Below are 27,803 nucleotides of genomic sequence, written 5' to 3'. Positions count from 1 at the left end.
AATATCCTCAAAGATTTGGCACAGTGCCAAAAACAGTGAAAACCCTGCTCCTTGCAGTATACTTTTCGGGGTGTGGGAGGTATACCGCATTGTAGGAAAAGTTCTCTTAAATACATACCCTGTGAATCGCCAGGGTACGTGTTTCACCACGAAGCCCATAGACTTTTTTGCAGGTCTTGGGATGGTAGATATGCAAAAAAAAAACATGTCATGCATGTAGGTGAAAGTAGCATGAGGGGCTGGCCTTTTAAGTCTTTAGGGGGCGCTATGGAGCAGGTATTGGCACAAAAACAATTAATTCATCAATTTTACGCCATGACTGAATTTTGGACACATTTTGGTGAGTTTTGGGTCACGTTGAGGCATGCAAATTTGGCTTTTAAGCGGCGGAAAAATCATAGAGATCCTAAGGGATACAATAGGGCCTCGCCGCCACTGTGTGTCAGTGCTTGGGCCCTAAATATGTGTTTAAATACACATCTTAAATCAAATTATTTAGGAGAAATGCCATCAGCACTATTATTATGTCCTTTATTACGCCTTGAAAAATTGGTCAAACAGAGTGGTCAAACAAAACTGTGTTTCTAACATATCGATGATGTAGCTGTATATAGCTGATTAAAAAACGAGCTGAGCTTCGGACTTGTTAAAAGCAGAAGAAAAACTTTTAGATTACAAACCAGAAATTAAACAAACTCAGATTATTTTGCTCTGGTAGAAACAGGCAGATTTTCATTTTGCTCTTTCAACTTGATCAAATGAAGATCTAAAAAATGGGTCAGATTTTAATGCTGTTGACATGGTAGATGTACTGTATGAAGGCAGGAGAGAGGGACCCAGTTGCTAATTGCAATGCAGCTGATGCAATACAATGTCTAAGTGTGTATTTGAAAGTTTACGGCAGGTTTGGCAGTCAGGTTTTGGCAGGCATGTAGGCAGGCGTGCAAACTGCCAGACTGCAAAAGCCGGAAGGTGTACAGGCAGGAAATTCTTTACAAAGAAACTCTATAATTAAAAAAACACAAAACAAGACTGAAACAAAGACAGCACTTTCAAAATGCTGGCCACTTAAGAAAGACAATTGTAGCAGGTGTAGCATTTGTCTACTTGAGTGGCATGTTTTCTTTAAAACATGCCACTCAAGTAGACATATGCATATGCAAGTAGACACTCATGGCTATGTAAAGTTCAATGACTCTTCATAAATGTTTGTGACTTTTTCTCTTGTGGTTCGTTCTCTCTTGTCAGTGTCTAGATTGACCAAAAATTATATTAAATCTGCATTTTCAATATGGTAACTGCCATCTCTGGGCTTCGAAACACCTCTTCAGAACCCAGTGGGTGATGTCACTGAGAATAAGTCCACATTTCTTACAGCCTATTGCAAAAACAATTTCTTTTGGCTGCCATTTTGCTAGCTTATTCAAATGGTAAACAAATTACCCAGTGCGACCAGTAGAAATTTGTCAAAAATGTTTGTTTCCAACAGCAGTAGTAAACAACAAGGAGGATATTTCTACTATGACTCCTGATTTATTGTGAGAGCATGATGGTTAATAGCTGGCAAGTGAACAGTAAAGAGAAGAAGACGAGACAGCGAGAAACAGCAAGGGATGTTTAAACACACAAGGAGTTCAGTGAAAGAAAACTTGATCAACCACAAACTGTAACACAGAACGGGCTTTGGCATTACAGGACGAGAAGAAAATGTTAACAGAGGAGTTTTGGGGAAGAAGACCTCATACGTTATTTCTTGTATTGTTTAAGAATGTCAAATGAAAAACACTAATGTTTTGACTTTACCATGAACAATAATTTGAAGCTATGATTACAATAGGTGGGCTTAATGTGTTTGATGTGAATTAAAATGTTAAGTTTGATAATAATTCAACCCACAAGTGAACTGATAAGAACACCTGTCATGGAAGTGCTTTCAATTGTCAAATGAGGGACTATTTTATCGATTTATATAAATAAATCATCATTTAAGTAACATAAAATACATTTTAATTAAACCTAAGTGTCACCTTGTTTGTATATTTAGTTGGTAGTTGGGTTACAGTATAATAATGTTTAGTGAACAGGTGGTTGTGCGAAACAGAATCCAGACAAGGTGAGACAAAACCCAACATGCAGCCTATCCCTTATATAATAAAAAGAGAAAAATATATAACCAACAAAAAAGCATCTGTTAACAAGGAATACTATACTATACCTGGCACATTTACTTATTAAAAACTAACTTTATTTTCATTTATTATTTAAATTTTTAAACATATCTTTTCATGTATTGACTGATTTACGAGCTAACAGCTTCTAGGTCTGTAGTCCTAATTGGAGGTATTCCCTTGAGGGTTAACAGTACACAGGTGACCCTCCCCCACTTAACAATAATGAGCAGAGGCTCAAGTTACAGAGAAACACAGGAAAAACAGACTCACCTGAAACACGTCAAGCGACAAAAACAGAAAATATTTTGAAGGGTTATACTGGTCATTTTAGTTGGATCGCTGTATCTGGGGCAAAGTTGAGGAGTTTCCTCATGTAGAAAAAAGAAAGACAAAAACAATATAGGATTGAAAATGATTTGTTAGTCCCTAAGCTATGGACCTCTCTGCCTCTGGACATTAAAAACGGCGAGCTCTGGGTGTTTTCAACAGTAAACTTAAGACTTACCTTTTTTATTCTAGCTTTTAATTTGGAGTAATTTAGTTTTAGCCCTGGACAGCATTATTATTATTATTATTTTTTTTTTCTCATTATTTTAATCATTATTATTTCAATAATTGCCTTAACATTTATTTATCTTATTTAATTATTTATTAATCTATTCATTTCTTGTAATCATCTGATCTTGTTAACACTTCCTTATTTTTAACTTTTCTTTCCACTATTACTAATTTTACTAAATTGATTTTATTTTATTTTTAAGTATCTTATTTATAGTCATGCCTTTTACAATTTTTCCATTGCTGTTGCTTTCTCTCTCTGTTATTCCGTGAAGCACTTTGGGCTACATGTTTATATGTATGAAAGGTGCAATATAAATAAAGTTAAGTTGAGTTGAGTTATTTAAGTTAAATTGACAATAAGTGTTCATTTCTAGTTATTTACAGAGTACACATGGACATTGTCTTGGTGTTTATTTGTTTTTAATTTCGAGCCATATCCTGCAGTTAAAAAATCCAAGAGGCTGCAGCAAAGTATTTATATTTTCATTGTATAATATTTAATTTTGAAGTAATGTTTTTTTAAGTCGGTAGATGCTTGGGTTGAGATGGAAAACAATTAAAATACAGACTTCTATATATAACCTCAGGCAACTAGATATCTGGTCATCTTTGTTTACTTGCGCTAGGTCACACCGGTCACACCTGCCTTACTCCAGGCTACCTGACACAAGGTGGTGGCATTAGTTGTAACTCATGCGCATGCGCTCTCCTCCTCTCATCAGTAGGATATTACACGGGCTGCTGAGAGCGCGGAGGGTGGTTCAGTCTACAGTATCTGGACCGGACCGAGGCGGGCAGGAAGCACAAGGCGATGGAGGACACAGAGGGGAAGAAGAAGGACAAAAACTCCTCCAAGAGCGACAGAGTCACCCTGAAGAAAGAGATTGGACTTTTGAGCGCTTGTGCTATTATCATTGGTGAGTGTTTGACAGCTTGAAGGATCTTCCATGGTGTGTTAATGAAGCAGGGGGTCGATACGGTGTTTGCAGCTATAAGGAGAAGTTAGCCGGCTGCTGGATCAAAAGTAATGTGACGAGTGTTGTAGTTTCTGTGTTAAAGTTGAACAATAATGGAACACAATAGGAGTCAAACACAACAGGGATCCGGTTTCCATCGGGTCTTGGTCCACTATAAGGATCCTGTAGTGAGGTTAACTCCTTAAAACTGGTCTTATCGACTGACTTTGGCTCAAAACCGCCAAAAGACGCACAGAGGAAGAGTGGCTTGTACGCAAGACTGGTCCAGCTTTGATGTCTGGATCCAGTCTGGAGTGCTGATTTTGTGTGGAAACTGTTGCATCAGTCGGGGTGATCTGAATATGGACATGCCTACGTGGCTGGATCTTCTCATGTTGAACTTGAAAGGCATGCAGACAAAGCACAGCCCCCATGTGGTTCTGTAAGATAACTGTGCATCAATATTATAACACAGCCAGAGATAGGGATTGTATACCTCTGCTTTCTGATAACACAGCATCAGTGTGACATGCATTCATCCCATAATTAAAAGATCACCCATGCTGCATTAAAGGGGCTTTACGTTAGGAAAAAAAACGCCATAGAGAGTACAGAGTAGTATAATGCAGGAAGCTGCGTTATGGCGCTCAGCTTCCTGTAAATGATGATGCAGTATGTAACTGTATTTAGGCGCGGAAATCAGCTCTCTGAAGCAGTGAACTCAACAGGTTGTGCAGTATGCGCTGCTGTAATCTGTCAGTAATGCAGAGGGTTCCCCCCACAGCCAGCTGATAACCTGCTGCTGGACTCATACCAAGGCTTATTTTATTTCTGGAGGCATGAAGCCATGAACTTATTCTTGTGTGGGACAGAATGTTCTTTATGTTTCTTTACTTAACGCCATATATTGGTTACTTGCTCTCATATTTAATTCTGCCTGGATTCTCAAGATCTATGTCAGTGTCGACTTCACCTCGCAGTCAGTACACCTGCACGATTTGGGTCAAGAGTAACTAACAATATGATACCTGATACATGGGCCCAGTGAGGATAGTATCATGATAGAGATTTTCAGATAGTGCAAGACAATCATACACCCCAGTATCAGATTACCTGAAGAATCGAAAATGCCTCAGGAAGTAAATTGCAAGATTATAGTCACAAGCACATCTGTCAGGAGCCACAAAAGTAACACATTAGCTATGCAGTTTTTCTTCAACCTGATTAAAATCATTCTAATCATAGACAACATCTCAGCTGTTTACTTGAATGCTAGATAAAGGCATTTGATTAAGACAGGCGTGTGCATGCATCCAGCATTCAATCAGAATAAAACAATGCTGACTTGCGTGTATTTGTAACCCAATCAGGGAAAATATTTTGATTAAGTATTTACATGGCTAATGATCTGAATATCACATAGCTTCTCGATCAGGATGAAATTTCTCTTCAAATAGGCCTGATGTGGCAAATATATTTGGAATGAGGTTACGTGAAGTATTTTTATTCTGATCAGGCTGTTATTCCAGTTATAAGTGGTCCATGTAAATATAACTGATGAGTCAAATCAATTTTGAAGAGTATTCATGAGCTTTTACTCAGGTTTTATGTAGATATGCTGTTTTTTGTTCTTCACATTACCAGTGTTCTCACCCCTGCATCTAAAAAGGTTTTTTTTAAACTCTACATTTTCATCAGTTAATCTGAGTTTAGTTGAAAGCTTAACTTGAGCTTCACCTGACTGCATCACATTGATATAAAAGCATGGTCATTATATCAATCCTCCATTCACTGGCTGAACTGTGTTCAGGCTGAGAGAGAAAGCATTGCTTGTCAAGTTAACCAATTGAAGTTGATACTGATTCCTCTATATGAGCTACAAAAGTGAACAAGACCCACAGAGACAAGAATGACTTTGGGCGGCTGTGGCTCAGTGGGTAGAGTTGGTCGTCTATCAATTGGAAGGTTGGTGTTTCGATCCCAGCTCTGGCAGTCACATGCCGAAGTGACCTTGAGCAAGATACTGAACCCCAAACAGCTCCTGCTGTTGTTCAGCGGTGTGTGAATGCATAAGAATGAGATCAGCTAATATACTGATGGTCCCTTACATTAGCAGCCTCTACCATCAGTGAGTGACTGAGTATGAATGGGTGAATGCGATGAGTAGTGTGTAAAAGTGCTTTGAGTAGTCAGACAGACTAGAAAAGCATGACATAAGTGCAAGTCCATTTACAATCTATATAGTAATTTTTCATCGCAGTCAGTGTTGGCATTTGCGGCACACAGGTTTGAAGGCCTGTATATTACAACATAAAGAGTCCCAGCAAGTGATATGTCTGATGGTTAAAAGAAAGCAGAATGAGATTTTTCGAGAAAAACAAGACTTTCAGATGAAGCGCACAGGATCAGCTAAGAGATAAGATGTTCCACTTTGTACAAAAGGGGTCGCTAAGATCGCCAAGAACTGAAATTTCTACACAGTAGCTTTTAGCGAAAGTAAATAATTGGCCTTTAAATTGAACAGAGAAGCACTGATTACTGACAACCAGCTCACATTACATGATGACATGACTGAAACCACTTCTTCTTGGTTGCACATAAACAGTTGAGCACAAATAATGCTAACTTGTGCACTAACTCTCTGTCATCAGGTACACCATTTAAGGGTTCATATCAGATACTGGCATTGGTGTGGGAAAACACTCCAGTCCCATAAGAGACTTTAATTAGACGCCTTTTGTGCCAGTAATGAGGTACCAGGAATGTGCCAGTGAAAACATACAGTACTGCCATGACTTCCATGCGTCCTGAGTTAAACCTCTGCAGACAAGATGATAAGGTCTGAAACCACAAGTAGGCCGACCCCTTTGAAGTACAGGATGGTGAAATAAACCAAGATGACTGTAAGTTAAAGACAGATGTGGGACATTATAGTCTGCTGAGATATGGTTTCCACTGCATTTTTTTTACTATGTTGAGTGCACTCTGTGCCTGCAGCTCACACAGGCTCATGTTGATTGTATGCTGACAAACAAGTATTCAATGAGGAAAGGAAATCTCCTTCAGTCTCTGATCAGCTCTATGAGATAATCTGTATGGGCATGTGTGTTGTGGAGATATTCTCCGCCGCCGGACTGATTATGACCCGGTTGCGCTCCCTTGACACCTGACCACCTTTAAATCATAGACTGTATAAAATATGGACGTAGTATCTGTGACGTCACCCATCTGTTTCTGAAGAGCTGTTTTGAGACCAATCGTCGGCGGCAGCCATATTGCTTCTGTCGAGCCAGTGTGACGTAAATAGGCGGAGTTTGAGCCTCCTAGCCAACAGCTGCAGCGTTCCCGCAGGCAGCTGTACCTCTCATTGGAAGACCAGTAATATCAATATCTTCGAAATTGCCACGCTAGAAAAAAATTCAACCCCCTCACAGTGTGTGCCGATAAAGAAATGAGCTATCCAGACTACATTTGTCTTCTGTACCAGGCTGGCTTTTATCCAAAGTATCGTACATACGAGAACAAGAACAACACAAACATGTTTATTTCTGCTGTAAAGATCTTCTTCTTTTTCCAATTCATGTTTATGTGACTTCCGGTACTTCCGGAGCCAGCCTCAAGCGGATCCTTGATTAACTGCAGCTTTTAACACTTCTGCATTGGACTCATATTTTTAGACCGGAGGTTGACGCTTGGTTTAAATGCTTATTTTTCTCAATGATAAAGAGAAAACTGGACACTGTGAGTCCAAAATATGATTATGTTCAGTTGTCCTGTTGCAGTAAATCCACATGTTGTAGTCTGAGTCTTCACTCTATGACCGTGCGTCCACAGAGATTATTTATAAGCCTGCTCCTCACGTTTATATTCAGTGTGTTAACATTTTAAACACCTCAATACGATTCGTAGCTGTTTAATACCGTCAGTAGTATACACTGTCGTGAAGGAAAATTTGATTTAGGTGGAAATAACGCATTTGACTTTCTTTTTGACATGGAAAACGGAACAAAGATGGATCACCGAAAATACTTGAAATTTACATCCCTAATTAAAATAAATTTACCATGTTTGATTTAATATTTGATACTTTCATTTGGGAATTGTTCACTTTCCATTTCTCTATAATTGTTCTGAAATGTTCCAACAAGGTATTTCTGTACCGCGATTTTAGTTTTTAGTAAGTTGCGGAAAAAAAGTGTGCAGTGGTTTTATTTGAGTTACAACACCTTAAAAATGAAAAAGGATTACTTTGTTTACAAAGAAATATAAGAGAAAAATAGATATTACAACTGTCCATATCTGATAATTGAAATAAAATAATAGTTATTTAAATTTTGAGTTCTATCCAGTTTTCTTGAAAATCATTAGAGAATGATGAGTGAGTCGTATCGTGGATCAAAAATCGGGATTCGAATCAAATCATGGGTTGAGTGTATCTTTACATCCCTACTACTAAGTGACATGATTGTTGTAGCTGTAGTTCAACCTTGCTCGGTACACTGAGGGACTCTTAACACGACGAGAAGCTGTGCATCTACGAATGGGCTTTTGCTATGCGAGCTAACGTAACTCAGCTAACAGACCCTGATGTTTTGTTTCCATTGAAGCGTGTGAAGGCTACTGACTTTTAATTGGAGGTTGCTTTATTTTGTTTTTACTAAATGTAAATGTTTTGACTTGATATAAAAAAGAAAAATAAGTTGTGTGATTTGAAAACACAAAGTGCGAACATTTTGCTAGCTTGGCTAAAGTCACACTACAAGTGTTTTTTGTCTGCTGCTCTAAAATGCTATTAGTATCCGTTAGACATGTTTCCTCTGTTGCTGTTATGGTGAAGCATACACATGTCTGTTTAAGGGGTAATATTTTCAAACATTGGATAGGTGTATTTAATGGTGCAATCCTCAACATCAGTAATGCATTTTAGGCAACACAGGATGCATGCATAGTTCTTCAGTTAAAGCTACAGTCACGGTTGAAACTTCAGTCAGTGACGTTATCAATCAGTCTGTGGTTTGTGTAGAGATCACTTCATACAAATGCAGGTGGGGACTCAGGATACTGTCCCAAATGCACTGTTTGCTGGCAAAATCCTTGGGCCTTTAGCTGAAGGACAGTGAGTAATACATCAAGTACTGTAAAGTCAGTCATTTGTCGTTAATTGCTTTAGCTTTGAGTTGTCTATGGTAAACTTTCTGCAGTTCTCAAATCAGCGCTATGGCACATGGCGTTTCATTAGTGCTAATGCTACATCGTACTCCTGTGTTGCATTACAACTCTCCAGGTGACTTAAAAGATTCTTGTGATGAAACTTGAGGACATTTGATCTCATTTGACATTTGATGCTTGCCACACAGGTTTAGCTGTCTTCAATCAAAGAGGGAGAAACATTCACACAGGTGATGCTATTTTTACTTTCATGATGCTTGTTGCGGCTGCAATGTTCTTCTTGCCTGTTTTATAATGGCGGATAGTATACTGTCTCCCACTGTGTCATAATGTGTGGGCTTGTCAGTGAGTCAAGAGAGCAGCTTTTATTGGTTGTTTTTAATCAGAAAAAATTGTCTCATCAGAATAATCAGTAATGACATCCCCTCTACTCCTTGTGCATTCCTAACTGGAGGTGTAAAATGATTGCTCAAGTTTATCAGGTACAAAACGGCAAGTAAAGCACAGATAGAGTGAAGCCTTTGCAGCTAGGGTGCAAACACACACACACACACACACACACACACACACACACACACACACACACACACACACACACACACACACACACACACACACACACACACGTCATGAGTCATGCAGCCTACTCAAATATCCAACACTCCACTCTAGGAAAGGTTTACTATTGGAGCTGTCAGCACACATGACTGCTGCTTTTACTACTGCTTACATTTAGAACTACACTGAGCCAAATGTGTCAGCAGACAAATGCTCTTAATGTTTGACATACAGGTTGACATCCTTTCCTCACAAGCAGTCTTTCCTCTACACCAACAACAACCTGTAAACTAGTTCCCCTCAGGGGGAAAGCTCTGGGGTCCTCACCACCTGCTTCATGTTACCTAACTAGTAGGACAAGTTGTCATCTAGATAGTTGGAGGTTACTCTCCTTAACTGACAAGTGCTTTGGAGATGTTTTCTCAGTTGTGTTGCAGGGAGGCTGAGAGGGTCAGTAGGACTCTGATTCAGTTGTGATGCCAAACTTCGTGACATAACAAACACCACATAGGCATTATGTAACAGCTCTGCATCTCACCACGGCCTACACAATCAGATCTGACAGTGATAGATGCGCTGGTAGGACCCCCCTCCCTGCATCATTACAGTGCATTCAGACACGCTCTAACGGGGTTGCTGTGATGGTGTGTGTCACTGACTAAATGCTGGACAGTTTTAGTTAGGATTCTTTTGGTCCTCCAAAAACAAGTAAAACATGGACAGCAGTGGAGAGAGGGATTTGTTTGGACAGCTGCTGCTTGTTTTCACAGAAGGATAGATTTTTTAGTCTTTCCTTATTTTTTTGTGGGGTAATGACGTGAGTGAACTCATGACATATTTTTTTATTAGAATATGTCTTAACTAGCTGAGCCACAAAATAACCGGTGACCCCGTTTGAGGGATAGGGGCAGAGTCTCCTTGAGCAATGTTTCTGCATAACTAGCAGAGCTGTTTAACCCACTGACTAATCGATTAATTTTGAGATTATAAGTTGTGTAACTATGTAGGAGAGGATAAGTCTGTTATAGTGTTGTTTCTCCTAATATCATATCCTTGAGCCATGGACACCATAAGTCACTGGCAGGCATGTAACAGTACCTTGATGGACAGTTGAATATCAGTGCACATACAGGATGACTTAAATTGATAAGATGAAAAATGAATTGTGATAAAGTAGCAAACAATAAATGGCAGAAAGCAAAGTTCCCCACTCACTGCTCTTGTTGAACCTCCTTACGTCTCTTTTCTTTTCCTCTTTCCTTTCAATATAAAAGCACATTTTTCTGACAACAGGAAATAAATTAATCAAAGCATAAGCCAATAAAAAGGCAAAATTCAAGTATCACAAATACAGTTTTAACTTGTTACCTACATCCTTTAAAACAATCTTTAAAGAAAATGTATCATGAGCACAGCACTGAAACATTTACCTCAACATGCAACAAATATTTGGGTCACAGCCTTATTCTGGAGAGGATTGTATTCTTTTTAAGTTGTTTACATGGGTAATAACGATAAATATGGTGCTAATCAAGTTGGCTAGTTGGTTTGTTTACAATTAAGTATGTCCCAATCCCGATCTCAACTATCTGATCGAAGCCAATCTGGACGTTATTTAATTGATGGGTGATCGGCATTTCAGTTGATCATTATCTACGTCTGTTGTCACTGAACACAATTTGCAGCTGAGTGTAATTGAGTGATCTGAGTCTGCTTTAATGTGTATACATAATGAGAAAATAATAAATGGGACATTGATGTAGAACTGAAGCCATGATTTAAATACTATTGTAGAACTCACATGTGCACCGCTAGACACATGACATAAAAAAAGCATATGCAAATGCCCTACGCACCCTACAGTAACTCTCTAGGGACATATGGTTGAAAAAGGGCGAAAACATGAACCAGACACAGGACAGTCTGTTACATTAGCAACCTTGTAGCTAGCGGCAGCTGCCATTCTGTATATCGGCATGGATTGCTATTGTTCAGCTCAACTCTCTTATCTCTTGTGCAACTATTATCCAGGCAAACACAAGTATCGGCTCGGGACTCGGTATCAATATTCAATATTAAAAACCGGATCGGGATTGGAGGCAATAAAGCTGATCGAGACCATAGACTGTATAAAATATGGATGTAGTATCCGTGACGTCACCCATCTGTTCCTGAGAGCTGTTTTGAAGCAAATCGACGGCGGCAGCCATATTGGTAATGCGGAACTCAACTGGGCAGAGTGTGACGTAGTGTGAGCCTCTTAGCCAATGGCTGTGTGTTCCCGACCGGGAGTCACGTCAGTCATGTCCTTATTTGGGCAAAACTCATAATCTTAATATCTTCTGAACCGTCACGTTAGAAAAAAAGTCACCCCCCGTACAGTGTGTGCCATTAGAGAGATTAGCTTCATAGGGCCAAGCCGTTTTTTGAACCAGGCTGTAAACATGTTTATTAATGCTGCAAAGATCGTCTTTTTCCCATTCATATCTATGTGGTTCCGGTGTTTCTGCAGCCAGCCTCAAGCGGATTTTCGATGTATTGCAGTTTATATCACTTCCGCATTGGCTTCATCGTTTGAGACCGTAGTTTGCCGCTTGATCGAGACATACATATTTACAATGAAAAGAGCTGTAAGTAAACAGAGAACAGGTCATGTGGTTCAAACGGGTATAAAGCTCAGTTCGTTACAATAGTATACAATGAAACTTGGAAGATATTGACATGTCTCATGTGTGTTAATTGCTACATTTTGAATAAACCTGGCGTGATTAAGCTGTCAGTTTTCTTTCTCCCTGAATGCGCTGCTTACATGACGGGTCCTTTGGTTTCTGTTCAGATCAGCAGGGAGTTAATTAAGTGTCTTGTGAAAATTTGAACAACTTCATTAAACAACAGTGAAGAGACAGAGAAGACATTGAGCTGCAAAATCAGGTTAATGTATGCAGTCACGTCCTGCTCTGCATGCAGTTGCTCTTATTGTCAAATGATTGACACAATGCAAAAATATTTTGTTGTTTGACTTTGTTGTTCTCTCTGTTTTTCTTCCTGAAAATCATCTCAAAACTTGAAAAATAAGTTTCTAGAGCATTTCAGTAAAAAAACAAAAGACAGCATTTTAATGATCAGGTAATCTCAGGGCATTATTCTGGATCTTTAAGGAAACAAAAGTAAGTTGAAACCGATCCCTCAGGATTTCATTTAAATGGCTGAGATGTTGTAATAAGCCTCTTGGGAGCTCTCTGCTGTTTTCTTTCTTTTTTCTTTGTCCAAGCTGCTTTTTTTGTTTTGAGTGTGAGTCAGAAACCTGGATCTGGATCTCTGAATGTTTTAGTGTTTGGACTATTAAAAAATCTCTGTTATTTGCAATGAACCACTTTAATCTTTGCTCTCCTCTTCAGGGAACATCATTGGCTCGGGGATCTTCATCTCACCTAAAGGAGTGTTGGAGCATGCCGGCTCAGTGGGGCTGTCACTCATCGTCTGGGTTTGTGGAGGGGGGATCTGCGCCCTCGGGTCCATGTGCTATGCTGAACTGGGTGTCACCATCCCAAAGTCTGGAGGAGACTATTCATATGTGACAGAAATCTTTGGAGGGCTAGTGGGGTAAGTTCAGCAGTTTTTGTCCTGTGTGGACTTTACTGAAACAGCTCTGAGCCTGTACACAGAGGTGGTTTAGTAGGTCTGCCTGTCTGAAACCAATCTGCTCCAAAGGTCTTGTGACTTTCATATCGTCATGTGACATGTCAGCTGATCATGGAGCAGTACTGGAAGCTTAAGAAGGTCAAACGTGCCTGACACTGAGTGTGCCTGTGAGGGCACCAGTTAGTCCTGTGTGGTCTGTGTCGCTCGTTCAATAAGGGAACAAAAAGAAATCCAAACATAAATGTAAATCCTAGACTAATCCTCAGGATTAACCCCAATTCCAAACTCAGATAATTCACAGCTATTTAATAGTAATTTGGAATCACAATGCATCGACTTGAAAAGTCAGAAATAAGCAGTCTCAGTCCTCAACATTTACCACCACCTGAGAAGCTGCAACAGGAATGCATTCAGTCATAATTCATGATGTAGCAACTTTGGTCTGAAGAACCTACTGTTAAGCTCAGCCTTATGAAAATACTGAATATGTCCCATATGAGAGATGTAATACTATGTGGAAACACATTACAACACTAGTCTACGTTAGGGCTGCATGATTCTGGAGAGAACTGACATGTTTTTCCATTCCGTGGTATGCATGCATTGCAAAATGGAGAAATATTGATGATTACTGCAGATAAATGCAGAGTGTTTATATGTACATACTGTATATACAGTAGGGATGTACATTTAAGTATTTTCCGTGATCGATTTTGGAAATATTAACGATCAATTATCTATTAATTGATAAAAAAAAACATTATTATTCTTACGTCAAAAACATTGCCAAATAGGTTGTTTTCCCCCTAAATTTTATTTTCTACAGCAACAAAATGCAATATAACTGATGGGATTGAATACGGGCACACGTTTGACACGCAGAATATCAACGATCAGGCTCATTAAAATATTCTCCGCCGACATAGTCTTATAAAGTGAAGGCTCATAATACTAACAGAAAAGTACTTCAGACTCACAGTGTCCAGTTTTCTGTCTCTTCGTTCTTATTGAGAAAAATAAACATGTGTATTCGGTCAAGTGTCAGCCAGGAGCGCAACCGGGTCATAATCAGTCCTGCTGAGAAAAGCCCAGACGGCTCTGATGTTGCTGGTCTGTAAACGTAGCGTACCAGAATTTCCACCTGTCTGTTGCCTTTGTATCCAAAGGTGGAAATATCCTGTTTAAAGCTGTCAACCTTTGTGTCCGTGTTGTTGTTGGCAGCAGTTTTGTATTGATCCTCTTTTAAAAAAGCGCACGTGGAGACCTGACGCACAGCCGCAGCCGCCAGCTGAGCGTCTCCGCTGTGCGCAACACCTTTAACAGCTGATTCACATCAAAACATGCTTAAAACACCTCCCTGATAGATGAGTGTAATATGAGACCACATGATGTTTGTTCCACGTGACGGAAAATTGATAACAAAAATGTGTGTTTCGAGTAATTTCTTAACAGTCAATTAATCGATATCGATTAATTGTGGTCATCCCTAATATACAGTAAAATAACAAGCTCTGACATTTGCATAGAGGAGGAGAGAGAGTGAGAGAAACAAGTGGAACAGCCCTTTAAATAAACTTTACAATCTTATTTACTTAAGATTTCTTTATCCACCTCATTGATATTAGAAATATCTGCTACAAGAGTGTCCTGGCCAAAACCAATTGGCAGCACAATCCAACAAAATTACAGCCATACAATTCATTACCATTAAAACACATGTTAACGGTTCCTGATCTCATAACGAGGGTATCGGCTAGATCGGACTCAAAAGCTAGATCAGATATCGGTGACAAACGGACCGATATATAGTACCGATCCATATGGCAGATCTATTCATCTCAGTCTTCTATGCTTTTCTGTGTTTACAATAGCCATGTGCATCTTCTACATCCATCAGCACCGGCCGGTCCTGGCGTTTTTGCCCAGTGGAGCATGATGGAGGAGACCTACAAGAGGCTCTTGCAGTTTAGGTGCATGCCACGGCTTCTTTTGCTAACACTCCACCGGAAACTAGCAACATGTGCAGCGGTAATGTTTCAACGGATGGCAGTCGCGCTTAAAAATATAATGGGAGCCAAAAGGAGGAAGTTTACATCAGCTGTAGCTTACTGCAAAGAAGCAAGAAACCTTCTATTAATGGATTCAAAGTGTGAAAAAAGGGACAGGTTATTGAATTTAATTGTTCTTGATCCATTGAAATTCAGGGATTCCAGCCTCTGGTTTGGCACTTGAACCAAGGTACAGTTTACCATCAAGTCAAAAAGCCTGAAGTTGCCAACATGATTCTATCCTCACATTAAGGAATAGAGATGTTAATCAGTAACCAGATCGGATCGGCTTGGTATCGGTATTGGCAGATACCAAAGCCCAGGTATCGAGAGCGGTATCAGGACCTAAAAAGTAGGATTGTGCATCCCTACTCTATACCCGAAAGTCATCAGTCAACATCTAAACCTGATGCATCCTCCTCCACTGCCTTCAGTCTACTTTTAAAAACATTTAAAGAGACCAATTCTCTCAGAAACAAATCATCCTGCAGCAGATATCAGCTGAAGGAGCAGCATACCTGAAAACTCTTTTCCACATTTCAAGACGCACTCTGGGGACAGAAAGCAAAATAAATCTTGTGACTGGGTTGGAGGGGAAAAAGTATGAGCCTCTCTATAATGAAGCTGAGATTAATGTGCTTTAGGTAATCAACTCTTTAAAATATATATTTAAGTAGTATCCAGCACTGTGACAGTCACATTTAACAACTAAAGCTCAGCCCCTGACAACCGCCAACTCGGCAACACTCCACAGCACCTCCATTAAACAGCCGCATACGTCTCTACAACGTTAACGAGTACTGAGATAACGAGCCCTCTGAACCCACATGTTCTGAAAAGCCGCCATGCATACCTGAGTATCTACCTTGATTAACCCACTGACATTGTCCTCTGATGGCAGCAGTGTCTCATGTATGAACACGCAGGGGAACACAGACTCTGCATGCACAGCGGTTAGTTCACCTCTGCTGGAGAGTCGCACACGATTTGATATCAGACTGTACGTTTTTAAGGAAGAGGAGAGTTGGTGAGAGGGAGAGGGAGAGAGGGGAGGAGAGGGAGAGGGAGAGAGGGATAGAGGGAGAGAGAGAGGCGAGAGAGAGAGAGAGGAGAGAGAGAGAGGAGAGAGAGGGAGAGAGGATGAGGAGAGGGAAGAGAGGAAGGGAGAGAGGAGAGAGAGAGAGAGAGAGAGAGAGAGAGGCAGAGATGATAGTGGTGAATTGATAGTAGTATTAGTAGTTTTGTGTCTGTAATTTACTCAGAATAGTCATACTGTTTGAGGAACAGGACTTCATTTGCTTTCGGTCTCCTCAGTAAAGCAAGACACCCAGCCTTAGTTACCTACAGTAGAACAGTGGCAGAGATCAACAGCAGGACCTGGCTTGTCATCTCTTGATGTAAGCAGAAATGTGGAATCAGGATGATGTTGAAAAAAGTTCCAGATAAGACCAAACACAACATCTTGGTTTTCTGATTGCTCTTTATAAACTGTAACGGCTGTAAGAGCTGTAACTCTCACCGAACATCGGCTGTGTTTTGTCTGTTTGTCCTGTAGTGATTCCTGTTGTTATGGAGTGCTGTCCTCATCATGTATCCGACCACGCTGGCTGTCATCGCACTCACCTTCGCCAACTACGTCCTGCAGCCGGCCTTCCCGAACTGCCTGCCTCCGTTCATCGCTACCAGACTCCTCGCCACCATCTGTATCGGTGAGTCACAAACAACGCCTTCTCAAAGCCCTGATTCAGGGCTTATTCTGTTGATGTGATTCTGTTGGTGATGTGCTATAAGTCTAAACTTCACCTCCCAGTGATCACCTGAAAATCATTTTCTTCCTTTTTCCGTTTTTTTTTTAAATGAATGAATCTTGAGTCCGATCAGGGTAACTTCTGCATCTGACCTCAACCATGTGAGTTCTTTAATTGTTAAAAAAAAGAAAATATAAACCACATGATGTCATGTGCAACACAGGATATGTCTAGACTCTAGACATATCCTGTGTTGCTCTAGACTCTAGACTCTAGAGTAAAGGCGAGGAGACTCTTATCGCTTCATTTCATTAATAGTAAAGGTCAATGCCAAACAGTCACTCATCAAGCAGGAATCTAAAGCAGCAAAACTTGGCAGGACTCCCTCCCTATACAGTTTTGCTGCTTTAGATGAAATGCAGTCAGTCATCTTGCGCCACATCAGCACAGCAAGGCTCATGGTAAACTTATTTCAGCACTACCTGTTCAGTTCTGAAACACATACTTTGGTTTATTTATAGCCCTTAATCACCAAGAGGAAAAGAGCTGCATCACAGTTTGTAACATAATCTGACGCCTGACACTCGTCTTCAGGAACGCAGCATTGAAATAAGACATGTAAAGCTCTCAAACTGTGAGAGGATTTATAACCACGTCTGTGTTAGCTGCACCGCTACAGTGTCAGATATAATATATGAAGTCTATACTGTGAGGAATTTAAAGAAAGTCCACTTCATTTAGCCCAGGCTGTACCTGGAGTGAGTGTATGTTTACAATGATATCACTCTCGTAAAGGGTTAAGCACTCATGGATATACTGTGGATGTGTGCATTTAGTTCACTTAATGATTAAACATTGTCCCCCTCACTAATCAACACCAAACTTACGAGTCGCTTCAATTGATTACTGATATTTTTGTAGCGCAGCCATCTGCAACTAGCTGAAGCTGTATCTCAGGTCGATAGCTACTGCCATAATGCCATAATGCTCAACTACCTGGATGTAAACAAACAGAAATGACATAAGTACCTTGTAGCGTGTAGCGGTTATCATTATTTTAGTCTATTAATGGAGATAAAGTTGTGTATAGGCTGTGTCTGTTTAAACTGGCATACAACCACTCAACCAGAGGAATCTGTAACCAGCACAGGGATGTGGATGTGGATGTTAACCTGCAGGGAGGTACAAAGTCTTGTGGTCTGCTAACGTTAGTGACACTCAGAAAACCAGATTCACATTGTTTACCTGTTAGGTCGTGTTGAATGTGTTGTGCTCAGTTTTGACTGTTTCTGAGTTCTTTTACATTTAGAGAAGATGGTTTGTTTGAATTAGAATTTCTGTTGAATAAACAAGGAAACAAGTTGCTGAAATTGAATGAAACATCCACACTCAAGAAGCTTTTAAAGCAGTTATTTTCATGTGAAAGGAGATAAAGTAAAGATGTTTTAATATTTTTTAGTAAACTTTCAATCAAAGAAAGTGTAGTGAAGGACTGAATTAATTTAACAATGTTATGTTATATTTTTAATAAAGTTTTATCAAGGTCTATGGCCTGCATGTCAAAATGATAATCGTAAAATTAAAAATCACCAACAGTATTGATAAAAAACACACTGGGTACTTGAACTTGCTTTCAGCTCAAGTGTTAATTTTTCTTATGTTATCAGGCCTGTTTTACTCAGTGGGTTCATATTTTGTTTGTAAATGTTTTGTAGTTGAAGGAAAGGTATGAGAATCTTCTCTTCTAACTCTTAGGAGTGACAATTGGATTGAAGAATGGCTTAAAAAGTTATATCTAAACTGTGGGGCTTATTGATAACTGTGGTGGTGGTGAGGTTTCTCAGCTTCATCAGGCTCAGAGTAAACTGATCTTGACTTGTTGATGAGTTTGTTAAAGGTTTGTCTTGTGCGTGACCTAGATTGGACTCTGTGACCAACTGGTTCATGTCCCTGTTGGTTGGCCACTTGTTGCCCTTGTGGTGTCTGGACCTCTGTCATCATGACATCGTAGTTCACAGTATCACACTTCAGACCTTTTGTTGCCTCAGACACTCAGGTCATCTGACTGTACGACCCAGAATAACTCCCAGTGAGGTAAACATCAGAGGACGACTGCTTTCTTAGATCAACATAACAAACAGCTGATCCTCGAGTCAAGGGGACAAGGTCAGGGCACGAATCAGCTCTCTCAGAGATGAATGATGGCAGATTACGAAACACATGCTGAAAAGCAGATACAGCAAGGTGAAAGCAGGAGTAGTTCCTATTTGGACAGATCTGTTTGCAAGGTAGAATAAATGTGAGCACAGAGTGAGCAAAATGCTGAGATTAGGCAGGGCTGGGCCTCACTCTGGATTAAGGATTTTAGTGAAACTGAGAAACTTAGCCCTAGAAACCCAGTTTAGTTGTGCCAAAGAGAAAACAACTGTAATGCGAGACTTGTGTTTTCAGTGTTTTTACAGCTTTTAATAGCTTTGCGTTTTATTTAAGCAGAAAGGAGGAGGAAAGCTCTGTGGATAATTCTAGTGCTGAAGAAAAAACCTCTAACAATGAATTAACTTTACAGCCTGCATGTCATTGTGTTGCTTCTGCATTTCTCTGTGTATAAAACACAGCAACATAACTTGAGAACAAATATTTGATTGGCAAGCTCTAAACCAACCAATCAACCCTACAAACATAATACAGCTGAGGATTCAGATCATCAACTTTTCAATGGGCGCCCTGAAAGAGATCAACTACAGACGTCAAAGCAGAAACCCAGCTGCTTGAATCCCATGATTTGAAGTTAATATGATTTTTTGACAGCTCACTGTGTGCTTCTGGTTGTCGTTGTCATTTGATAACCTATGATGAAGCGCTGTGCTCAATTTCCATCCTTGTATCTGATCATCGCCTCATCCTTTGAAGTCTTGGAGTACAGCGATGTGTGTTTAAATAGCCATTGGCAAAAGCAGTGTGTGCGTGTGTCTGGACGTCACGCTGGCCAGTTTGGTCTTGTCTGAGCCGGACTGGGAAGCAGAGGAACAGACGCAGAGGTATGATGAGTATGTGCATGTGTCAGGCTGGAGCACTCTGCTGGACCTGCGCTATTTTTGGTGACAGAAGGCTACAACTGCTGTGTGATTAGGCCAGGAGCCCACTGTGTGTGCGTGTGCACATGTTTGTGTGTGTGTGTCAGTATCGGTGTCAGACTGTATAATGGTGCCAGCCTTTGTTGACGCCGCTAATGAGTGGGTGTGTCTACGCCATTGTGCATTGTTTCACAGTGGTTACCGTGATGCTCCTGACACTGAGCACCATGGAAACAGGAAATGGGCAGGACACCTTGCACATCAATGATGGCGGGATTCCATTGGCCAGCTGACACTCTGGTTGGCTGTTTGATGTTCCCATTGGCTGCTCCATGCCATCCCCCCCATCCTCCTTTCTGGTCCAAAACATCACACGGCAGACCTTAGTCACAGGAAGTAGTTATCAAACTCTGATGAGCTGTTATACCAACTTTAATCTATCATCTACAACTTTTTACCTCTATTTAAAGAATTATTTTACCTTTTATTTTAAACCCAAGCCATCCGTTTTGAGGACTGTCTCCTCTGCACATGAGGTTTAACCTCTGAGTTAACCATCGCCTCCATCATCTAAGACTTGATGAGAGCGAAAGTGTCAGGTGTCCCATACACCCGTATACTGTGAGGTAGTCAGGAAAATTATCTATGTCCATCTTTTATCTCCATATTTATCATGATAAGTAATTTGATCATGATTTTGCTACCGGTTTGAAGAAGCCTGAAAACAAATAAAGGAACACAAGATAAAGCAGAGGGCTCATTACTTGTGCTAATCAGTGTGGTTTATTAAGAAGGGCTGAGGTGTGCAGAATAAATGTGTGAAGCTAGAGTTTTCAAGTGACAATAAGGAAAATACAACCAGCTAATTGAAGTATTTATTCAATATTCAAGGCTGCAAACTTTTTATTGGAAGCCAAATTTTCCACAGTGGTCGGAAAAAAGTAAACGAGGCAGTTAACACAAATAAAAACATAAAGGAGGCACTTACGGTGCTCCTTAGTGGTACAGATGTCTGATATGTTGCCACTTCAGCTCGTAAAATAAATGTGGAATAACATTTTACTGATATTTTTCCATCTTTGGAGGATAATGGGAATTTTATTGTCACTGTCAAAAGCAAAACCTGCAGATGCTTTGATGTCAGTGTGTCTGCTATGAAACTGGCTGTGTGCTCCTTCCATATCTAGCATAAATGTTTCCAGTTTGTCATCATATAATCCCCTCTGAGACGCCCGTGTCCCCCAGACCTACTTTGATTATGGGAAGAGAGACATGTCACTGGTCACAGATGTTGGAATCAATGTAATAATCCTCATCTGCAGCCTTCTCCAACAGAAGAAGATGGATTTCTTTTCTTTTGACCTTTGGCTCATACATCCCGGTATACAGTGAGTCATTCTGCAGTAGTTTTATCATAATTTAAAAATTCACAACCATAAACATTATACTGACCGACTGAAGATATCGACATGCCGATTCACTTGGAGGACGGCTTTTATTTCAGAGTTTTTAAAATGAAATCACACTCAGCTTTGACTAATCTTTTTCAAACTCTGTATAAAAATAAGAGTCTGTTGGTGCTGGACTGAATCGTGGTGTCAGCAGTGTTCAGGTTTCAGTTTGAAGTCAAGGTGCATCTACTGTGGGTGTTTCAGAAGGCCAGAATAGTCCCAAAGAGGGCTGCAGTCCTGGACCTGCTCCACAGCCATCTACTGATGATTTAGCTTTGACCAATCTCTAAGAACAAATATTTGCACTAAAGTTCTGAAGTTATAAACAATGGCAACACATGGCACAGGAAGTATTTGCCAGAAGTCCTCATTGCTACCTGCTGGCTACGCCACAAGCCCCAAAACGTTTGCAGTCGTCAAAGAGGTGTTTTTGTTTTCTTATGTTCATGTCAGATTTGAAGCCCCTCCTGACATCTTTTGTCTGAAGCTGCTTTAAAAGTTGATTTTAGAGGTTTCAAAATATGGGTGTGTTTGTTTTGGATAAGAAGAGGATTAGGGTAGTTCACTACAAACCTCATGAATGATGAAAAGTGAAGGAACATTTTGTTACAGTCTGTCATGCTTTTGCTCCATTGACATGAACTGACAAAAACACAGGTTGTCTTAGGTGATATCTGTAGCCATAGTTGCTTTTAGTCCCTCAAATTGGATTTAACAAACTGAAGATTGGTAAAAAAAAAATCATTTTAGGAAAGAAGAGCTGAAGGATCTTGGCCTCAGGTGACAAATTACAACTATTTCCGGTGCTTGGCCGAGTGTGATTTGCTCAAACACTCAGGGAGATTATCTGGATTTAATGCCCTTCTGCACTTCTGATACTCTTTGTTTGCTGTTATGTCAACTGAACTTTACTTGGCAAAGGCTTTATGAATTGAAGTCAACCTAGGTATGCCTTAGCAAAGAGTACAGCATGTGAGTCACAGGTTACCCAGACCAGGTGTATAAGTGTGATTATTTATGTGGTTGCAAGCCAGACACGTCCAGGTTGAAGGCTTCTAAGAGTTGGACCATTGGAGGGCCCATGAAAGCACCGTTACACCATCAATTTATTATCTTTTATTCATTGGTTCAGTGGATATAAATCACCAGACAAGAAAAACGGTACAAAGAATATTTGTTTTGGCTCAGAATCTTAATAAAGTTGAAACATAAGTTGGTAGTTAATACCCTGTTTTTCTTTCTCTCATGAAACATTATGTTGTAATGAGAAACTAAGGAAAAACACCATAAGCACATTCTGTTGTTCGTTCCAGCACTGCAGGGAGCCAGTTTTCCTCCCCACGTGTGTTTTTCTTCATCAGCGGTGGGATACAGTTGTACACTCCTGAGTTTCAGCCCATCCGGGGCCAGGTTTTTGAACAACATGTATGCACAAAGGGCCATGCACACCTTTTGTCTTTGACAACACAAAACTGGTTTTATGAAGGAATGTGGGCACCACACTTACCATATGTACTCAGGGTTCACGCTGAGAGAGCTGCAACTGATATGAAAAGGTGAACATGACTTACTTCTTAGGAGGTGTTATGGTTATGGTCTGCACTGTAAAAGTCAAAGGAGCATTCATTGTACATACTTTAATGTTTAGACTTTAGATCATGTACAGGTGATCAATTGGTATTATTTCAGCTATCATTGCCCTCCATGGAAACTTTTATTTTACTCCTGATTGTAAAGTAAATAATAAATGGTGTCCGTTCTAGGAAATGAGTCATGTTAAATACAGCAAAATCAAACCTTTACAGACTGGCACCAGAAAAAAAGAGGTATCCAGACCAAAATTGTGTTATCTGTACAAACTGTATGAAGGGTGAAGTTTTCATTGCTAACTTGTCTGGAGGATATTAAAGCTACAATATATGATTAGGGACATGACTGACGACTGACTGGTGGGCAAATTGTAGCTGTTAGATAAAATGTTAAAATCATGTGGACTTTTATTTTAGTATGAGCCCATCACAGTTAATATCCCACTGATGTCTTGGTTGTATTTAACATTTTAATAGGTTGATTTCAGATAGTTTGTTTGTATTTCTTCACTCAGCGCAGACAACAGGAACCCTTTCAACAATGCCTTGTGATAATTTGTTTACAATAAATTTCCCATGCTGCACTCCCACATCCACACAGACTGTACAGGACAGTGTTTTTGCAGTGAAAGCGGTGAATGAAACAGAATTTAAATTAGTTTTGAGGGTGTTTTTAGGGATAGTTAGATCTTTATGATCAGTTTGATGACTGCCATGGTTTACAGTTGGTCTGGCACTGGTCTGGTCTTGACTTGGTATCCCTCTCTAAGGGCCTCAAGTCTTGTGCTACACATAACTGGGTCTCAATGTAGGTGGTCCTGACAACAACAACCCTGTTAAGGAACTCCGCAAGACCAGATCTGGGGAAACTACACTTCTTCCTCTTTGCTGCTCTACTCATTGACAAATTAAGTCTTGAAGCTGGCACAAGTCAGGATATACAAAAAAGGTGCACATTTTTCTACATCTTAATGACAAGATGCAGGAGTGACAAGAAGACTCTTATTTGTGAAGAGTTCAAGACTTTAGATTAATCAACAGAAGCATGCTGAAGCACAGCTTTATAAATCTCACAGAAATATGCAGCATACGTCTGTTTTGTGTGTAAACACAGTCATAACTCCTCAGAGTTTTACTCTCCTGGACCCAGGTGTTACACCTTGTGGGCTGGTTTTTGACACTCTTTAGCATGCTATTGTTTCAATAGAAATGGAAGCTTCCCTATCTATTTAAAAAAACGCTGAAATGTTTTATTGTAAATTTGGATATTGACAAAAACTGATTTTGCAGAAGCTGAATGACTTTTACTGGCACACTCTTACCATTTCAATATTTATGCCTTTTTTGAATTGTGTCGTAATTCAATCCTTTATGGGCCTCTGGGAAAAAAAGCCAGATATCAGAATAACTTACAGCTATGGGCATTCATACTGAGGACACTTTGAATGAAGCAGCACCAAGAATAGGGTAAGAATAACTGCGGTCATGCACAAATTATTTCAATGTGGTTGAATGATTTCAATTAAATGTTGGCAGTCTTACAAGTCCAAGATTTCCTGACCATGTTGAGCTTATTATTCAATTTACTGAACTCTAAACAAAACTCCCTCTGAGTTTTATTAAGGGATCGTGATCGGTCAGCAGACCAACAGTTTTGCAGAGGGATAAATCAGAGTAGCTCAGTGTGTAGAGAAAATATCATGAGTATTAAGAGATCATCACATTCTGCAATAACTTATCAGATTCCATCACCTTTCTATTTGTTCTATCAAAACGAATGTGTCCTGATTTCTTTCAATGTTTACTTAATTGTCTCATCTCACACAAGAACATAACTCATGATTTCAGTCATAGTCTGGGCTTTGTGTCATGTCTGTTTAGTCAATATTCAGTCAGTGGTTTTATTTTTGTAATCAGTGTTCCTTGTAGTCTTATCTCAGTCGATTTCTAAGTCATAATTTTCTCTGACATTTCAATGATAGTTTTTAAATATATATTTTTCCTTGTAAAAATCTCAGTGGAATGAAAAATGCCTTACTATGTTAGTTTATGTGTACTGTAAGGTAGCTCAGCTTCAAGAGTTGCCATATATATTCATGTCATCCAAATCACCATGCATCATTGGTATTTACCCGGGTGGACCGTGTGGTGCTTTGTTTTCAGGTGTGAGTTCAAATTGTAAGTGTTTTTCCTCCAGCTTGTATCCAAAAGACCCTCCATCCTCATCAGGGAACGATACACAGTCTTGTGTTTGGTATTAGAATAAAAAACTGTTTCCTACTGGTCTTTTCTTTCATTCTACCGTACAGGCCGCTGTTGTTAATTTTTGATAAGCTTCTAATAGCGTGCCAGTTTTGGCTTCTTTCCACAGACTATATAGAACCAACTTCTTACTTGCATGCACCCGGTGATGATCACCCAATGACAGTGAGAAAGATGCAAAGATGAGACTGAAAAATTGTACTGGTGCACTAATGATAGATAAATGATAGGTTAAAAAGGAATACAATGGGTGATGTAACTGGTTGTCCCTCTGAACAGATCTGATTGTTTCATGTGTGATTATTTATGAGGGCATTATGATCAGAGATTTTACCACAATTTTAATCAGAAGTTTATTTAACATGTACGTTATCATCTCTACATAGTTATGAAGTAAATCATACTTCTCATCAACACTTTTGTTGACAAAATTAGCACTGACAGGACTTTACAGTAAACATCTGTGATACACATACAGTAGATATGCTAGATAGGTTACAGTGTAGATCAAGAGACTCATTGTAAGATAGTAGTTGAGGGATCAGGCCCAGTACAGTTCAGATAAGGCTTCCAGACTTTGTAGAACTGATCTGTCTGACCCCAACTCTTACCCTTTAACAGAGATTCATTTCTTTGTTTGTCTAACAGAGGGGCCTTTATCACTATTGTACTATTATAGTAAGGAAGCAAAAGTAAGATTGTTAGATCACCTTTTACCAGCTACACTGCTTATATTCCTTCTCAGAAATGTAAGAGAGACATCGGATCCGTTTCCTAATTGTCCTGTTTTTCTTTTTCATTTTGTTTATTATTTCTGCAGATTTGCAACATGACTATAAACAGTGGGTCAGACTACCTGTGTTGGTTGTACATCTATCCTTGTCTATCCAGTCACTAATAATTCTCTCACATACACCCTTAATCCTGTGTGTTTAAAAACAGGATATGCAACACATTTCATCACAGAGCAAGCTGAGAGACACCCCCTCCGTCCCTCTAACTGATACTTGCAACAACCATGCTGCCCACTCTGCTGTTGCTGCTGGTGGAGCTTTGCCTCCGCCACCCCAACCACCTCCTCTCTATTCTAAATGTTTGTATTTACACTTGCAGCAGATTTTGCAATGCAATCCCTGGAAAGCCAAAGCATGCTGCTTGGCTCACTTGGGGAGCAGTTTAAAAAGTGATTGTATTGCGCAAAACATAACTGTATTTCAATTTGGCAATAAATGGTTAAATCTATGAAGACAGTGTTCCAGACTGAAATTTCTTTCCGTAAAGATAAAAAACAGAAAAGCATTTCCAATAATGATTTCTTTTGAATGACTCATTAAAGAGTGACCCTGTTAACTCTGGACTACCAGTGGTTAGCGTTTCATTACAACAGCTGTTGACACACAGGAAGAGCCCTCTTGGATGCATTCTAGTTTCGTTTTTTTGGCAAAAAATACTCATGAGAAAATCTTCAAATGTCTGCAGACCCAAATGAGCTCACGTTACATTTGGATTTTTTTAAATGCACCTTTCAGCACAATGTAAAGTGCATCAGCAGGTGAAACCTTTTGTCTCCCATGATAAACCAAAACTTGATTTGAAAACTGTAATAATATAACAGCAGTCAACACTAAACAGAAGTGCATTGTTGTAATAGAGTAGGTGGTAGGTGATAGGTGATCTTCACTTTGGCACTTTCTTTGTTTTTACTTTTTTAAACCAAGGTATGCTTAGAAATATCTAATGGCCAATACGCATGTACCCACTGTTTGTGTTTGCTCATTTTAATATGGCTTTGAATTTTGGCATTTGCACCACACTTGCAGTGTGTGCAAAATGCAGCATATTTTTTACCTGGTACTTTCAAAGGAAGCTCCTTGCTTGACTACCTTGCAGGCATGACAGCTATAGCCCACCTAGCAGCAGATCCTTACAGTATGATAAGTTGGGCAAGCTAAGCAACAGCCACACATCAAGATTGATTGACACATGTACAGGCAAATCAGTATTACAAGAATGGCAGGGTATTTTGGTATGAGCTTGTTAAAACCAGGACAAGGCTTGTTCAAAGCCAAGACATATCAATGCTTTGTTGTTGTTTGTTGGGATTTGGGATACAGTCCTTGACAACTGGATGGTCCTTGTTAAAAATGGACATAAGTCACCCTAACTTAAGCTTGCAACATTAAGTTTGAGTTCAGAGAAAAATGGCCACTGAATTTGGTGCAGTGTCTGCTAGAAAAGAAACCACAGCATCAGTGTGTTGAATTTTATTTTTTTATTTTTAAATACTCACAACTTTTTGTGCCATTCAGCTCCAATAGTGGCATTTAACTAGTAAATGCCACAAAAGCTTTAAGCAGGAACCTGCCAGCAAATGCAGAGAAGAAGGCAATTTTGTCATGTCTTGGTCATCCGTGTAGACATGTCGACACACACAGCTCTGTGTGGGATACTCAGGATGGAAACCTGTTTCTGTCAAACAGGAATGCTGGGTGTAATTTTTTGCTAATGCACCGAGCTGACACTTTACGCCCCAAAGCAAAACTGTACGAAACCAAAAAAGGCTCACAAAACCAA

At 39.7% G+C, this 27,803-nt stretch overlaps 1 protein-coding gene across 1 annotated transcript in view; it reads left to right on the top strand.

Moving 5' to 3' along the window:
- The first annotated feature begins 3,441 nt into the window (after positions 1-3,441).
- slc7a10a (solute carrier family 7 member 10a) overlaps positions 3,442-27,803 on the top strand; it is a 39,680-nt gene continuing 15,318 nt past the window's right edge. The window contains 3 exon segments of the mRNA XM_034680531.1: positions 3,442-3,649; positions 12,814-13,022; positions 16,661-16,814. Of these exon segments, the coding sequence (XP_034536422.1) occupies positions 3,544-3,649; positions 12,814-13,022; positions 16,661-16,814 (469 nt within the window). The 5' untranslated portion in view covers positions 3,442-3,543.

Source organism: Notolabrus celidotus, chromosome 3 (assembly GCF_009762535.1).
Source record: "Notolabrus celidotus isolate fNotCel1 chromosome 3, fNotCel1.pri, whole genome shotgun sequence".
NCBI classification, from domain to species: Eukaryota; Metazoa; Chordata; class Actinopteri; order Labriformes; family Labridae; genus Notolabrus; species Notolabrus celidotus.
Note: the sequence above shows the minus strand (reverse complement) of the source record. Positions and strands in the feature narration are given on the sequence as shown.